The sequence below is a fragment of the Osmerus mordax genome, chromosome 27 (genome assembly GCF_038355195.1).
Source record: "Osmerus mordax isolate fOsmMor3 chromosome 27, fOsmMor3.pri, whole genome shotgun sequence".
NCBI classification, from domain to species: Eukaryota; Metazoa; Chordata; class Actinopteri; order Osmeriformes; family Osmeridae; genus Osmerus; species Osmerus mordax.
In genome coordinates, this window is record NC_090076.1 from 7,520,027 (window position 1) to 7,537,693 (window position 17,667).

A 17,667-nucleotide genomic window follows, 5' to 3' on the forward strand; every position below is an offset into this window, starting at 1 on the left:
TAACTGCATTGTGCTCTATAGACATCTTATCTATCTCTTAACTAGTGGAAGCCATCATCTGAGCTGGAGCTTTGATCCAAAGCCCTTTGAAGGATGAATAGCTTGAGGGGTATACTTGAAATCTATGTCTGACTATACATCATTACTCACTGATAATGTTTCTGCCAACATGATAGGGGAAGACTTAAACAAATTGTTTCAAAAGGGCCCAGATATTTAAGGTTGATGACAGACGCTCATTAGTATGACAGAGATAATTGATAAGAGGATGAGGTTGACATTAACTTAATATTGATGAAATTGGACAAATTACAACGTTGATTCATGATATTAGCAGTGCTTAGGAAGGAGATTATACCCTTAACAGGCTAAACAAATCTCCTGATTGGTCTAATCTCCGAAATCCAACTTCCTTGCAGCAACAGAACTTTTCAACATTGGATTGGTTTAGAACCAGGCTGAAGGACTCTATTTGAATCATGATTATACTGTAAACAACAGTGGCAGTTTTCTAAACCAAATATAAGTGCCAGAATTTTTTTTGAGATAATTGTGGTGACGGACCTGACAGCCAACATGCAAGGATCTCTTGCAACACCACGCAATATCTCCTCACATGTAACAGTTTGTAGACAAGACCGAAAGAGCTCAATACCACAGAAGAAATATAAGAGGAAGAGTGTAAGCAGATATTGCTTATAAACCCATACCCAAGGGCAACTTGTATGCAAATTATAATTATGTGTATAAGATTATTTTATAATCCGTGGCCCACTCTGATGTCAACAGTACAGAAAGAGAGAGAGAGGGAGATAGTGAGCGAGAGAGTGAGAGAGAGGTAGATAGTGAGAGAGCCAGGTAGAGAGAGTCTAATGGAGGTTGATAGTGACAGAGAAGGAGAGAGATAGGAAAAAACAGGGAGAAAGAGAAAGAAACAGGGAGAAAGGGGGACAGAGAGAGGGAAGAGATAGACAGGGAGAAAGAGGGGGGGAGAGAGAAAGAGAGAGAGAGAGAGAGAGAGAGAGAGAGAGAGAGAGAGAGAGAGAGAGAGGGGGGGGGGGGGGGGGTACCGTGCTACACTCATCCCTGACACCGAGCTCTACATGCTAATGTTCTGGGTGGAAGAGAGATTGTTTTTCTCTGTGCTAGGTTACCTCAAAGCCCTTCAGCTGGGTAGAGGGTAGGGAGAAGCTGATGAGGTACGATTCCCCATGACCGAGGCTAAAAACAGCATTCCTCTCCATGGTCATTGTACTCCTTTTGGCCTTGCTTAGCAACTACAAAATATAACCCCCCCCCTTGTCAGTACACAGAGAGGATAAAGGACAGTGCAAAGAATGCTCTTTCATCCTGCAGTTTCTGCAATATCAGTTACACAAGAGAAGCCGTATTGACTTCTTTGCGGTCACAGTGACATACTTAAGATTGTCTATTGATAGGGCTTTTAAAACACCTACATCAACAATTCCCATCAAAGAGTGTCCTAAAATACACAAACAGCTAGCTATGGCTGTTATAATTAGCTTTACAAAAGGTACACTTTCACTTGAATCGACGTTCGCCAGATCAAATCCCTCGGGTTTTATTGTAAACAAGGAATAAACTTAAGAACAGAACATGTTTGCTTTGAACTGGGTTCCAATTGCAATGACCCCCTCAACGCTGTAGAGAAGAAATGGTAAGGGTTTGTTTCCTATAAAGCTGAGCTCCGAAAGTTGGTCACTAAAGACGTAAACACACTAGTGAGAGTTCGGAGGCTTCTCTACATTTACATTTAGTCATTTAGCAGACGCTCTTATCCAGAGCGACTTACAGTAAAGTACAGGGACATTCCCCTGAGGCAAGTAGGGTGAAGTGCCTTGCCCAAGGACACAACGTAATTTGGCACGGCCGGGAATCGAATCGGCAAACCTTCTGAGTAATAGCCCGATTTCCTAACCGCTCAGCCATCTGACTCTCCTCCCCTCTTCTACTGGGGGTCTGGAATAGCAGAGAGGAACAGGAGGCAGCAACTGGAGACAGGATGGCAGCACATGGGTAGATCTGCTGTTGGAGAGGGCCTCCACATTGCTGGGGGAAACATCTCCAAACGTGTCCCTGGTCATCCCTGGCAGCTGCTATCTTTACCCACACGTAGCACTATTCTCCATGTCCTCTCGTCAGAACCATCTGTGCTCTCAACAATGTTGCAGACGAGCAGTCCAGAGGGGAACGTTTTTTGTTTCTACCTGCGCCAACGGACGTTTGTAAAGAAATCCGAACATTGCGGATACAAGCCTTCTGTAGCCAGATACTAACCTGTTTCATGACATGTATGAAATCCATCTGCTGCCAAAAGCCAGACCCGGTAAGGTTATGAGAGAAGGGCCAGTACAATGTACTGGAGGAGGTCTACAGGGAATTGTTGATGTATTACATCAAGACAATTCTCTTATTACTGGCAGCAAGGTCACCCCACACTTAGTCCTCTCCAATCACTCATGCTGATAATGTGTAGCTCAGCACTTATATTATGAGAGGATACGAGGAGGTTGGACACGCCATACCAAGGGAGAGAGGACATTAGACATGAAATCATTAGACGTCATGCCACTGTACACCACCATACTCCGGACATTATTTCAGGCTACGAGAGAAACATAGATTATAGGAAGGTAACGCATGCTGTAAAACCGTTGCTTCCTCCACTGTAGTCGATAGTTTATGACGAGAAGAGCCTCGGTTCACTCTCCCACCTGCGCTCTTGACGCACAGACACGCGGGTGTATTTAAGACAACCTGTGTGACATTGAATCTGTCTAAATCTGCTTAAAGCAGAGCTGTGAAGATCCAGGAGGACGAGGCAGCCAGTGGAGGGAGGGGGGGGGGGGGGCTCTGTCAGGGAGGGATGAGTGCTGAGTGCAGGTTCCCTGCTTGAAACATTTCACTCATGCATTTTGCACAGGGAGAAGTGCCTTTATTAATGCTGAGCTACAGAGAAGCAAACTCAGTTAAACAAGTTTACACAGATGAAAATGGAGCCTTCGCATCTCACCACTTCTCAGAATAGACTCTGGGCCACTCACAGAAGTTGTTCGGAGGGTTGAATCAGAGACGGTATTACAGTCCTAGACAGATCGAGTGTATACCCTAAACTATATCTCAAACAATACTACCCCAATCCCCAGTGAGCAACGGCAGATCTATAGTGTAAAAGTGATAGGTAAACAAGTAATGGCCTCCTCCTGTAGAATGTAACTGGAAGCTCTGTATGAAACTGACAGGACCCCCCCCCCCCCCCCCCCTCGGGGTCAGGGGAGGAAACCTTGCATGCACTTTCTAATAAAGTATGCCCCAACAAATCCAACCCACTCTGGGAAGCCTCACAGTTGTTAGGAGCGAGGGAGTAACCACAAATCACACGCTGTCATTTCAGCACATTCTAAACAGTTTCTGTCTCGCCAGAGTATGCCTCTCAGACACAGTAATTGGTTAGACTTTTATAGATTTTGTATAGGGATGTGTAATTAATCGGCAGATTTAGGGACTATGTGGAGGGGGGTGGAAGATTGAAAGGATCAAAGCAATGACAGCCCATAAGGATTAGGAAGATCTGGGCGAGAGACATGGAAGATGAAAAGCCTGGGAAGGAAATCTTTCCAGACTGAAATTCATCTGGAGAAGTCACCAGCTATGGCCGTCACAGCTGACAGAGTCTAACACTTGTGAAGCAAGTTATCATGGTAATGTGATATCATGGTAATCCTCAAGCCCCAATCCTCTCCCATGAGTCACTGGGAAACGGATTCGGGGCTACAACCATGTACTTTAGTCTACACACATTTCAACTGTCATCATAAATTGTGCATGATAACAATATCTTCATCAACATAGTCTGCATGATCAATACAATCAGTTTCCGGAAAGACGCTATGGCCAAGGGTCTTGCAACACCATAACATAGTGACATCACAGTCCTCCCCCAGCTTCCCTCTCATATTCTCATATTACCAGCGAGCGCTCGTCTCGAGACAAGCTCCACACTGCACCATGCTGCACCAACTCCAGGGGAGCTGGCTGCCTCTGCGGCCACAGACACACGAAAACAACCCGCCGCAATACATGATCTTCCCCACTCCCGTGTAGACCACATCACGGTCAGACATCACACAGACCGGCCTCTGTTTTGGACTGCATTTAACGAGTTTATAAATGATACAGAGACGCATTGTTTCGACTTAAGTTAGTTAGCGTCTTAGTGTTTTTAGATCAAAACCCCTCACTGTTTTACTTCGACTGCCCGAAACAACGACATAGGTGGCTATTCTTGGCAGACATCCTCAAGTTCATGTGTCAAATAAAACTAAACCACGAATAAGCATGGATCTAGAATCTAGATCATGATAGAGCGCAATAGGCCACTACCGGTACCAATGATCTGAAGAAGGATAGGCTACCACATTTTTTGAGTGACAACTCCGCAGTTGATTACCTAAGACTAGTTACCATTTTATTCACATCTTGAGAATAAAGCAAACTGGTAGCCCGGTGGCCCGGTGCCTCGAGACAAAAGGACAGTTCGCTGTGTTTTGTGATGCCACGCTCTTGTTAGGTCTTCCCATCACATCCACCTGTCCCGTCGCGACAATGTCACATCCACTTTCCGACCACAGGGCTAATCCACATCAAACCGTGGCAGGAGGGACTCACCCAATACACCGGAGGATGTTTGCTGGGGAGCATTGCTTTGGTCTGTCTTTTCTCCCTCTCCTTGCGATCGGTGTCGGTGCCGCGAGCCCTCGGTGTTGTCGGGAGAGCTGCTTGCGGCTGCAGCGGCGGCTGCTGCTGCCGCCCCCGTCTCGGGCATGCTCTTTCAGTGGGGAGTAACGGACGATATTCTCCGGAAAAAGGGAGAACGATATCGCATCTCAAATAGGCAAAGCATGGATCGTGGCCGGCCAGTGGGTCAGAGATAGGGGTTAAATGGACGTGAAATTGAAGTGAAGGTTGTCGTGGCGGCTCATCCTGGTTGCAGCAGGATGCGAGAAGATTGATAGCGCTCCGTTGAGTCTTACTATGGAGGAGGAGGGACAAAGAGGAAAGGGGACGACACACATCGCACGCACGCACTCACACACATGCACACGCGGTGCCTCACATGCTGGAAAAGAAAAACGATGGCCCGCCTTGCCTTTAATGAGACATTTTCAGCGCGCTACAGTATTGACCTCTGCAAGCCGACAAAGATCAAATTGTTTCAATATAGACGAAAGTATGTTGTCAATTGCGGGGCTCAAGATATGCAGCCAGATTACACAGCAACCATGTGCACATTTCAAATGCTGATTCAAGGATGACACAAAGGATGATACTTCTAAACAAGGTCAACTTGACGACACCAAAACAAACAAATAGTTAGATTGCGTAAAAAGGCATACTTACTTCCCAAGCCTTTAGACCAGAAATAAGCCAGGTCACGAAGGTGTCTTTAACCGTCTGGCAGGTAGCTCCTATGCAGGTAGCTCCTAGGAATTGGCATAGCCCAGACCTAACACAGGCTGTCCCGGATGATTAAGCACATTATGATTTATTTATTAATCCAAAAATATCTTCATAGATTAATTTTTCAGCCGGACCCAAGTTGGTGGGCAGTTAATCTGTCCCCTCTCAGTCCAGATCATGTGGAGAGAAAATAATAGATTTCTGTTTAAGGTGCACAACTGAACTCATACAAACAGCATCCCAGTAGCTATAGCCTATAATCCCTTTCACACCTTCCATTGTAAACACACTAAAGCACTCTATCATCCTTTAAATTCAATGTAAGATACTTAAAAACTGTTCCAAATATACTTTCTGTTGAAGGAGAGATGGAAATGCTAGTTGTGCATTGAGCTAATATGAACAAAACCCTTCACATCACACATTTTTATGTAAAACATTTGGTTGGAGCTGCCAAACATCCCAGACAGGTTGAAGTCAACCTGCGTGTAAGATGTTTACATACAGCGGTGACTGTGTGTGTACTGTAAGGTGCGGCCTGTTATCTTTAACAACAACGAGCAACAATACTAGTGATTGATTTCTCATCTGACAGATGCCCTGTGTTGGTACACATTGAAGAGGCTATAAATAATTTATATCATATATAACCCCCCCCCCCCCACACACACACACACACACACACACACACACACGTACACACAAATACACAAACACACCTACTCAAACCAAGCTCTCCCCCCTGCCCATTGCTCAGAGGTAGCGAGTCTAGTAGTGTAAATTCTGCTTACTCATCACCCTGACAGCTGCAAGTATCTGCAGTGGCCATTGGGGCATACTCCAGTGTGCACGCAGTGCTTGTGTGGGTGTACTGTTTGGATGTACATATCTTTATGACCATGAAACGTCCGACAAGTGATGTAGCCTAGACAACAAGATCTCACTCAAAATGGACTTGGGGTCGGTTTTGGAAGGGATTCGTTTTTGAACATATAAACTACAGACTTTCACTTGGTGATTAGATAACTAGGTGTGAATAATTCTTATTGTTCAATCTGAGATTAATTCAGTTATTCATAGTTATTCATACAGTTTCATGAATTAATTAATAACTTTCCTTGTTTTGGCCAATTATTTTCGAGCAAAAAAAAAGGTAGGCAATTAACTCCTGAGTTTACGACACGAGGCACATTTCAGTAACACTGTTTCGTTCACCTGCATTCAAAAGCAGTAAAATCGACGCCTGATGTCATCCGGGGAAATGGACCTACGTTAAGAAAAGTCGCAGTAGCAACACGGACCAAATGTGACTGCCCAACAAGGGCGGATCCTCATTTGATTGACAGAATTTAAACAAACCAAATAATTGCTAGCCAAAGAACACAGGAACTCAAAGACCAATCAGAAACCACAAGACGATCAACAAGGACATCGTGGTTGAAATGACAGCGCGGTGGGAATGGAAGTTTGAGTAACGCAAGGAAAGAAGGATGGATTAATGATCCGAAATATGGGCCGACATTTATTTCTCAGTATTTCTGTAATCTCCTCTCTTGGTATATGAAGCAGCCCAATGGCGTAAACCAGTAATTGAACCATAACATGGCAATTAGCTCAAGACATTGATGTTTTGGACAACAGTTCCACTGCAGGCTAGCTATGAGATGCAACCACACAACAGAATAGTAACATAACTGACTATGATCATGTTGCCAGTGACCCATAGAGTATGGAGACGGGTTGTCTGCATCCTTAAAACAAGGTTGGTTTCTGTGTTCCAACTGTGTTAGCTTATTATTGTATATCAAGAATGGAAAAAAAAGAAATTCGTAGGAAATCATTACAAAGATACCTTCAAACTGTATGCATTGTCTTCAAACCGTTGTTTGAGGATGAAAATAATCCTGTATATCTTGATTATTTGTATATTCTCCCTGTTGTCAGCAGTCCGTGGTTTGCTCCACAGAGGAGCCTGCGCAGGTCTGTAGGAGAACTCAGTGATGCCGAGACCATATATGCCTTGTCATCAGGACACGGCAGGTGTGGAGTGGCGGTGGTGCGTGTGAGTGGTCCCGACTCGCTAACGGCCCTAAGGAAAATGACCGGCCTCACCAGCGGCCGCCTTGCTCCGCGCACCGCCTTCCTCCGCAGCATTACCGACCCGCGCTCCAAGGAGCTCCTGGACAGAGGGCTGGTGCTGTGGTTCCCAGGTCAGACTAAGACCCTGTGTAGTGTAGGCCTGCTGAGTCAAGTTATCACCATGGAGATAACTGTAACTAGCTGTAACTAACTAGACCTAGTTCCTTGACTCTGACCACCAAAATACTGTTAAAACCCGTGCACTTCTGAACCTTGATCTTCTGCTGTACTTTCCATAGGCACTATTACCATGTCGCTTTCGAGGGAAGAGTCTGTTAAAAAATACAATGTGAAAGATAATGTAAAGGTGCATTATGTTGTTGTGACCTCTGCAGGCCCACACAGCTTCACAGGCGAGGACAGTGCAGAGTTTCATATCCATGGTGGACCGGCGGTTATTGCAGCAGTCTTGCAAGCTCTAGGTGAGATACGAATGGATCTGTTTTTCAGTTCATGACAGATGTTCTTACTATCGTGAGATTGTGCTCCCAGCCTGTGATGTTTCCTACTCGAAGCTCCTAAATTTGTTGTGCAGTACTCACGTTGGCCGTTAGAGGGCAGTGTTACACAGACAAGAATGACTTCCCTACTGTGGTGTACTTGAGATGACGGCTGTGCTGTCATAAAATAGTAAACGTGACAAACCTTGACATTGTTTAGTTACTGTATAATCCCTGTATGTATTCACAGACACAATAGTTCACAAAATGTGTGTACCATAATGGATATCCTAATGGAAGGCTGTATTTGTCTTTTAAGTAGGAAATAATCTATGGGTAAATGAATAAGCTTCATGTAGTATATCTATGGTGGGTATTATTTAACAACTCTTTGCTAGTCTAACTTGTCGGCTGATAATTTCAGATGGACTGTGTACTGTGTGTGTAGGTAAATTAATACGGTTTGTGTAGTATATGGTGGGTATTATTTAACAACTCTTTGCTAGTCTAACTTGTCGGTTGATAATTCCGGATGGACTGTGTACTGTGTGTCTAAGTCTTAAAGAGACCAAACACACAGAAGGCAAGCATACCTAACTCTCGAGGACTTTTAAAAGTCTTGAGGGCCTCCCAACTGCTACAAAAACAAAACCTTTCTTAACCTGCCCAGGATTGTTTTTGATTGTTTTCGCCTTTTACAGTGAACTTAAAGTGGCCCCTTGACCCTAGCTTCGACACCGGTTTTGACCCTGCTGATGTCGTTTCTGCTTATGTGTGTGTGTGTGTGTGTGTGCTACTCTGTGTTTCCTACTGTGTGTGTTACTGTGTGTGTTTGTGTGTGAATGTTGTGTATGCGTGTCTCGCATGTTTTCTGTGTGTGAGTCTGCTACTGTGTGTGTTACTGTGTGTTTTCTGTGTGTGTGTCCGCTACTGTGTGTGTTACTGTGTGTGTGTGCTACCGTGTGTGTGTGTGTGTGTGTTACTCTACGTTTTGCTGCGTGTGTTTTTCAGGAAGCCTTCCCGGTGTGAGGCCGGCGGAGGCAGGGGAGTTTACACGGAGGGCCTTCCACGCGGGGAAGTTGGGCCTGACGGAGGTGGAGGGGCTGGGGGACCTGATCCACGCCGAGACGGAGGCCCAGAGGAGGCAGGCCCTCAGGCAGATGTCTGGGGAGCTGGGCTTCCTCTACCAGGACTGGAGCCAGAGGCTGAAACGGGTATGAAACCACTCTTCTATCCAGGGCTTCGCTCCTCGCGGAGGGCTCGACTATCCAGGGCTTCGGTCCTCGCGGAGGGCTCGACCCTGTTGCGAAGGTGGGGCGCAGGCGGGGGACTTCCGCTATCGCCCTTCCCAGATGCTTTGCCACTGCTCTGAGGTCAGTCTTGTGTTAAAGGATACGTCTGAACGTAGGAAGGGGACTCAGTTTCCAGGCCTGTACCAACGGCTCCAGCCCCACAGCCCCCGGCTCTCCTCAGGAGACTTAAGCCTCCAGAAATAAAACCTAAAGAAAGTCTTCCTGAGGAAAAGCAGCCAAGAAGCCTCCGAAAACCCCTACCTCTATTTTCTGACACGTTCGCTTTCTAAGAAATGTTGTTGACAGGCACCTCGGCCCGCCTTCTTGTTAATTTGACAGAGAGACAATGCCGCTAGCGACGCTATTGTCTCGACACAATGTGCCTGGGCGCTCGTAGAGAGCTTCCTGTCCGAGCGGATCTACGGGTCCTGCGTCAGTCGTCCTCCATGACTGTCTTCATCCTACAGTGCATCCGAGCATTTTGAGAGTAGCGTGGGATCTGAACTCGGAATAAAGTACGACACACACCCTAAACAGCGTGGCAGGTGTTTGTCGTACGGTGTATAGTGTGTCGAGGTTTTAAAGACCTGGTAGTAGAAATGTAAGCTGCGCTCGCTGTGTCCTCTCGCTTACCGTGTATGGGACTGCTAGTCGTATCAAGAATCCTAGACTGTATGTCAGCACATACGATGTATTGTCTACTCTGACTTAAATGAGTACCCGTACATGAAAACATCTGACTATACCTATGAACATACCTAACCATATATTATTCTGAACATTGTTGTTCATAATATAACATTATGAACCATGCTTCTCATCGTCTTGGGTTTTAAAAACCTTTTTAGGGAGTTTTCTCTTCTTCCCTGAGGGTTTAAGTTGGTTTTTTCGGTGCTAATCTGTGGGAATCTATGAAGCCGCCTGTGACAGTGCTTGTAAAAAAGGGCTTTTCAAATAAAGGTTTGTTGGATTTGTGTTCCTGTGCGGCCCACAGGCTTTGGCTCACGTGGAGGCGTTCATAGACTTCAGTGAGGATGAGCTCATCGAGGAAGGGGTCTTAAACCAAGGTACGTACCTTCTGCCCTCCTGTGTCGGAAAAATGCGGACGCACTCGAGTCTTTCAGGTCGCGGGGTGGTTGTGGTGGGGGAGGTGTGTCCGGTTGGTTTTCCTGTTTGGATCTTGGGCTAGCTAGCGAGCGTTCCCCACTGTAAGGAGATGGAGATGGACTGCTGAGAAGACAGTTTCCTGGAGGAAGTGTGGAGAGAGGGGGAGAGAGGGCCAGAGGGACACTGGAGACATTAGTCTTGTCTTCAAAGCCGGCCTGACAGTTTGTCCACAGGAATCCACCGTCAGCAGCTTGGTCTTAAAGAGCCCAGACCTGCTGTGTGGCCCTGTGTTTCCCATGGAGGGGGGGAGGGAGGAGGGAGGGGGGGAGGGAGGGGGGGGCATCCCCTCTGTGTCGCCTGACGTCTGGCTAGCCTGGAAACTCACAACCTTCTGATCTTAGAGCATTCTGAGCGGCTCTATGCATCAGAGGGTTTGTTTTGGTGGCACCAAGTGACCCCTTTGCCCATTTGTTATTGTTGTGGCTTGAAGCAAAGCAAACTAAACTTACAACGCTAATTCTGCTCAGCCTTTTATGTCAACTACGGTTGTACAAAAATCAGGCAAGCCTGTCGAAGTTAAACCCGCCCAGTAAGCAAAGATCACATTTTATTCCGACGTAAAAGACGACGAACTTCATCTCCATGTTCTGGCTTGGCCCCTTCCCTCCAGTGGACAGGTCTGTGTGTGAGCTGCAGAGGGAGATCGAGGTTCACCTGAGGGACGAGAGGAGAGGAGAGCGGCTGAGGAGCGGGGTTCAGGTGGTCATAGCAGGAGCCACCAACGCCGGGAAGAGCAGCCTTCTCAACACCCTGTGTGAGTCCAGTACACCACAACACAGTTTATGTACATAGCACAGTGCACAACACCCTGTGTGAGTCCAACACGGTACACAACACCCTTTATGTACACAGCATAGTACACAACACCCTCATGTACACATCCCAGTACACAACAAAACCCTCTTAAGTACAGTTCGGTGAACAGCCGCACTCCTAAGTACACAATAACACAGCCATCAGTAGGACGTGTCTAAGATTTTTCTTTCGGCTAGTGGCTTGCAAATGTGAGGCAAAAATAATAATAATAATAATAATAAAAGGGTTTCAAGTGTATTTTCTCGGTTCACTCCGTTTCCATTACACAGCATGTTTTTTTTTATAGAAGCGTCCTGGACAAACCACTGAGTCACAGCAGGGACCATCATTCAACCCTGTGTCTTCTTAATCTAACTAGTTCTGTTTATCAGGCTGGATATATTTGTTTAACATATTGCATCCTAAAATAATCTAGCACGGCCTTACGTAAACGATGTGGAGTGGTTCCCTGGCAGGCGTCTTCACAGCTTCCTATCTGAAGAATAGACTTATTTATCAGTCTTCAGATAAAATCCTGTTATTGTTTCCTATTTCGCTCAGTCTTTCCCAGGGCCCACGCCCTTCTGTATCCAGTATTAATGGGCTCTGTGTTGCTGGCCTGCGGCTGCCAGGTTCTCTGGCCCAGCGGAGAAGTGGGAAGCCTCGGGATTTGATTGACAGCTTCCAAACTGTGCCTTTTTTTTTTTTTTTTTTTGCGATGTTTTGAAAAAAAACCTCACATTTCCTATATTGTTACGTTAACAACGTAACATATACAATTCGTATAATATAACAACGATAAGAAAGATACGCAAAAAATGGTTTTATCCCTCAGTTACAATCTGGCCCTTGCCATCCTCCACCTTGGGTTAGATCTTCTGTCGTCGTTTCATATGAAGAGTTGCGACACTGTACATCGGTTTCTGCCGCCCCGCCCCCCCCTCACGTCGTGACCGAGCGCTCCTCCGTCCTGCTGTTTGTCCAGGCCGGCGGCCGGCGGCCATCGTGTCCGCGGTGGCGGGGACGACCAGGGACGTGGTGGAGACCCCCCTGGACCTGGGGGGCTTCCCCGTGCTGCTGAGTGACACGGCGGGGCTGAGAGACAGCACCGACAGCGTGGAGCAGGAGGGCGTCCGCAGAGCCCGGGAGAGGTACTGTACCAACCTGTGGAGCACACGCCAACCAAAACACCTGAAATAAGCGTGTTAAAATAAGGGTATACGGTGTAATACTTTTTTGTAAAAAATGTTTTATCCAAAGACTTATTAGTTAAGTTACTAGTTGTTATACCATTTCTTTATGCTGTAATAGGAAGTAGGGGTTTGTCACTGTGAGGGATTTTCTTTTGTCTTCAACTCCAATGATTGATTAGCCAAACGCAGTTCCGGTCACGCAATCTGAATCAGAATTAGGAATGTGATACTTGGAACAAAATGGCATTAGAACGCTGAGTTTTAGGGAGGATTTTCCTGTCAGTGTTCTGTTATGCAGAACAGTTTTGTCTTCAATTTTACGACACGATGGAACAAAACGTGACTGTCCTTGAAGACAAACAAAGGAAGAAATAAGTCAATCTTTTGCCCGCCGTACATTTTATTTTGACTCCAGTTACGTCCAAACTGTATACATTCCCTCCCAGGGCAAACGTGTGGATATAAATATCCACTATAAACATACCCAGAAGGTTGTGCAACAACAGTGCAACTGGTCCCAGTTGCATAATAGCTACTGGGGGGGTTTAGGTGATAGAATACAACATACATGACAACCTCTGACAGCTGCTTCCACTGTTTATACCAAAGGTAAACATCTCCCCCTCCATCCCTCCCCCTCTCTCTGTGGTCTATCTTGCACATATTGACAGACACACACACACACACACATACTGCTCACTCCTGTCCCTCAGACAGGAAGTACGGGTAGTTTTGGTGCTTCAGGGGACTTTTAGTCAGAACAGGTCGTCACTTCATGACCTGGGCCCGGGCAGGAAGGAGGTGGTAACAATGCAATGCTGCTGTTCTCTCTGGAGACACGCTAGCAGAGACAACGAGCCCTGGCTAGCTCACACCCAGCCAATAGGAGAGAGCGAACGCGGAGCTCAGACTTTCCAATTCAGACAACGGAAGTCCTGCGGAGCGGCTAGGGGCTCAACGGATGACGGCACTGTTTTGGCGGTGTTCTCGCTCTCTTTTTTTATATGTTTTACTCTCCTCTCTGTCTCTGTCTCTCTCTTTCCCGGTCTCTCTCTGTCCCTCTTCTCATTCTCTCTCTAATTCTCCTCTCCTTCCATCTTTCCCTCTCCATCTTATCTCCTTCGATCTCTCTCTCTTCATCTCTGTCTCTCTCTTGCTGTCTCTCTCCCTTTCTCTCTGCCCCTCAGGGTGGAGCAGGCGGACCTATCTCTGGTGGTGGTGGACTCCACTCAGCTCCCCCCCGATGACACGCTGGTGCCAGACTTCCTCCAGGGGCACCTCCGAAGCGTGCTGCCCAGCAGGGAGCCCCCCGAGGCGGGCGCGGGCGCTGACCCGGAGAGGTGCCTGCTGGTCTTGAACAAGAGCGACCTGGTGCCTCTGGACCGGAGGGAGAGGGTGGAGGAGGAGCTGAGGAGGAGCCCTGGCCTCCCTCCTGTGTGCTTTCTCTCCTGCCACACCAGCTCCGGCCTGGAGGCCTTCCTCTCCCTGCTCCACAGCCACGTCAGGACTCTGTGAGTTGGTCGACGACACCCCGTAGAGACTCCTGGGAAAGTCGTCAAAGACGGCAAGAGCATCAGACAAAAATGTCACACTTCAAAACTTAGTAGTTTGGTCATGGGCAGGGGTGACTTTGGATAAAAGCATCTGCTGAATTAATAAACTGTTGCTATTACCCACAGGTGTGGTGACCCTCTGTCCGGTTCCCCTAGTCTGACCCAAGCCCGCCACAGGGCCCACCTCCAGCAGTGTGGCTTGGCGCTGGCCCAGTACCACCACTACCGGGACCAGGACCTGGCCCTCGCCGCCGAGGGGGTCCGTCTGGCCCTCACCAGCCTGGGCCGGATCACAGGACGGGTGGGCGCGGAGGAGATCCTGGATATCATATTCAGAGACTTCTGCATAGGGAAATAATAGTAGGCTCTGCAGAACAGACACAGACAGCTCGACTGTGAGGCGGAAATGTATGTTGTGCCAGCATGGTGCATGGTGGATAACTTGCACTCGGCATACCCTCTACCTTTTTTTGTGTGTTTTTTTTTGGTGCCAGTATTAAAGGTCATATACTGAACCTGTGTCCAGATGGTTTCAAATGCATTGTGCTCCATGATGTGACCGAGCAGAGATGAAACATGTCTTGTCCCGGAGAGTTATTTGGTGGGAACGAGGCGCTCTCGGAGGCGATCTTCTCCAAGCCCTCTGTTCCCCCTGTCAATCTGGCCGAGATTCAATATTTATGTTTCCTCAGTGAACTCCTCACCCCTTTTCCCGAGTTTATTCCTTTCTCGCCCAGGTCTCTGACGACACCAACTCTGTCCTACACGTCAGTTCTCTCTCTCTGTCTCTTCTCTCTATCTCTCTTTTCTCTCTCTCTCTATTTCTCTCTCTTTCTCTATCGTTACTTCTTTCTCCTCTCTTTTTATCCATCTTTTCTCTCGCTCTTGTCTCGTTCTCTCTGTAGCTTTGCCTCACTCTCTCTAACGCTACCTCTCCTCCTTTCATCTCAGATTAACACACAAGGTGTGTCTGCACAGAGAAGCTCTAGTCTAAAAGTAGAGCCTGTTCTATCCTAACAGATCGATACAGACTGTGCTGCTGGATTGATCTGTAAAGCAGAGTCTGCTTGGCTTTCATTCTGGAAGTTTCCACAAGGAGAGGGATGTGTGTAGGACGAGCTAAATCAATACCGAGCACAGTTCAAGAGGAGCAACACGGAGTGCGTCTGGATATTTGATATAGTGTATATTTCAATATTTTAAAAAATCACTGTACTTTGGGGCAGTTACTGAAGGACCTGTTAAAATATATGAAATATCTGGATTTTATGGAGGTCTATATCCTCTCTTTGAGCCAAGGTACATTCCAGGTTGTAAATTTATCTTCGTACAGTATAGCAGTGCCCAGACAGAAGCTGTGATCTGTGGCAGGCCCTTTGTTCGCGGTTGAGGGATGAGGGTCGTTTCAGCCTGTGTGGTAATTGCGTTTCCTGTGACTGATTAATGTGTGTTCTAGGGAGCATGGCTCTGTAACAGTGGATGGCAGCATTGGGGTTCAGATGAAGGTTCATCTCCAGTCCCTTAGGTAGACTTAAAGTAGGACTGTGTGTGTGTGTGTGTGTGTGTGTGTGTAGGCCATATAGGGTTGAAAAACACGTTGTGTTAAACAAAGGATTTCCTGATAACAGATAGAAGCTTCTTCACCTGCAGCGCAGAACAAGTCCCGCCCTCCTCTGGTTCTGGTCCAATCCGCAGCCACGACACGGGCACTTCCTGTGCTGCCGGTACGCCGCAGCACGAGGAGGACAAACTCGGTCTGAACTGGTATAACTATGCAGGGCTACACAATGTACTGGGCTATTTACTGTGCATGACAAGATCTCACAATGTAGGGTTCGAATTACGGGGGGGCTTGAGGGGGTTTGACCCCCCTAATTAAGACTTGGACCCCCCCCAAAAGAGGTAAAAACAACAGGTCGGGGGGAGGGGGCGATTTATATATCGTTCTTGCCTGTAAACGTAAATATTACGTTACGCCCTGGAGAAGAAGTTGACCCCCCCGATTGTCATTGTATAATTCGCACTCTGGTTAGTATGTATGTTTTGGGGTAAATGACCAAAGGGGTTAGCATGTGTGTTTTGGATGAAATGACCAAACATTGAGTCTCAAAAAAGACTTGTTTTAGATCTGTGGGTACTTTTAAAACTGATACTGGAGCCCATCCAGTTGGGAAAGCACTTATAGATCTAAAACATGCAGTCAGTTTTGAGCATGTGGTTCCCGATAGACTCATTGTTAGAGCTAGATCTGCTAACTGTTTCTATCCTGGGGATTGTTACATTAGATCTCATTCATCTGGAAAGGTGGTATTGGTCATGTGATCCGATTGCCAATCAAGACCAACGATTATCAGGTGTGTTTTACGCCCCGGTGGCGTAATGGATAAGCATGCGAACCATGCAGGTAGGCGGGTCAGACGCAGCAGCATGGCATCAAATCCCAGCTCACGGCTGGTATGCAGCTGGGCCTCCAACATGCAAGCACCCCAGTTCCCATCATGCTTGGAGCACAGCCAGGTCTCTGACATCCAAGCACCCTAAGTCCCTTGACTTTCATGCTCCACATGCTTATCCACTGAGCCATCAGGGACACAAGCAACCATGAACTTGTTGAAAACACATCTTCAAGGTTAAGTGTGCGGTCATTAAAAAGACAGTTTCTGCAAGGAAAGACCATTTAAGCCTTCCATGGGATTTCAACCCAAGACCCTTAACTTTCATTCATTCAAAGGGGTTAGTATGTGTGTTTTGGATAAAATGACCAAAAGGGTTATTATGTGTGTTTTGGATAAAATGACCAAAAGGGTTATTATGTGTGTTTTGGATAAAATGACCAAAGGGGTTAGTATGTGTGTTTTGGATAAAATGACCAAAAGGGTTATTATGTGTGTTTTGGATAAAATGACCAAAAGGGTTATTATGTGTGTTTTGGGGTAAATGACCAAAGGGGTTAGTATCAGGGATAAAAATTACAGGGGGGCTTGAGGGGGTTTTACCCCCCTAATTAAGACTTGGACCCCCCCAAAAGAGGTAAAAACAACAGGTTGGGAGGGGTCGATACATGAATATATTGTTTTTACCTGTAATTGTAAAAATGACTTTACGCCCTTTAAAAGTTGACCCCCTCGATTATCATTTTATAATTCGCACTCTGCTCTAGTTGTATATACTGTATACAAGATCTCACAAAAGGAGGACTCAGTTTGAAGTAGTAAAACCTATCGAGACTTTACGGTACACAAAGTTACTGTACGATGTGGTGACAACATATTTAGCCAGATCTCATTCTCACACAAGCTAAAAAAACGGACGTATAAATCGTTCAGCTGCAAAGAGGATAGCACAAGGTGTCCAGTGAGAGATTGACCCTGGTAACTGTGGATGGACTGTACTGTACATGATGTAGAGGTATATATGGAGGCATTCATCATAAGAGTTCACCTCCCGTCATCAGGGTGTGGGACTGTTAACAGTGGGCCCATTGGGGGAACATAAAGTTTGCTATTTTAAGAGATAAGACTCAAGGTCGCATAACTAGGATACAAATATTTGACTGTGGGGTTTTTTACAACTTGCATAACTCCACAGTCAATTCAGTCAATTCATT

General features: G+C 46.6%; 2 protein-coding genes across 5 annotated transcripts in view; one reads left to right on the plus strand and one right to left on the minus strand.

Moving 5' to 3' along the window:
* The window catches only part of ano8b (anoctamin 8b), a 23,628-nt gene extending 18,644 nt beyond the window's left edge, over positions 1-4,984 (minus strand). For both annotated transcript variants that reach the window (XM_067230270.1, XM_067230269.1), the window contains exon 1: positions 4,690-4,984. In XM_067230270.1, coding sequence (XP_067086371.1) covers positions 4,690-4,846 — 157 coding nt within the window. In that variant the 5' untranslated portion in view covers positions 4,847-4,984. The remainder of the gene's footprint in view (positions 1-4,689) is intronic.
* Positions 4,985-6,903: 1,919 nt separating this feature from the next.
* Positions 6,904-14,575, plus strand: gtpbp3 (GTP binding protein 3, mitochondrial). 3 transcript variants are annotated; one of them, XM_067230273.1, is made up of 10 exons: positions 6,932-7,037; positions 7,069-7,243; positions 7,426-7,691; positions 7,956-8,042; positions 9,072-9,274; positions 10,347-10,419; positions 11,130-11,273; positions 12,300-12,465; positions 13,695-14,018; positions 14,187-14,575. In XM_067230273.1, the coding sequence occupies exons 2-10, from the start codon at positions 7,182-7,184 to the stop codon at positions 14,416-14,418; spliced, it is 1,557 nt and encodes a 518-aa protein (XP_067086374.1). In that variant the 5' UTR covers positions 6,932-7,037; positions 7,069-7,181; the 3' UTR covers positions 14,419-14,575. The 3 variants fall into 3 exon arrangements, with proteins under 3 accessions (XP_067086373.1, XP_067086375.1, XP_067086374.1); XM_067230272.1 differs by having other exon boundaries at positions 6,904-7,243; XM_067230274.1 differs by having other exon boundaries at positions 6,904-7,243; positions 7,429-7,691.
* Positions 14,576-17,667: the final 3,092 nt, after the last annotated feature.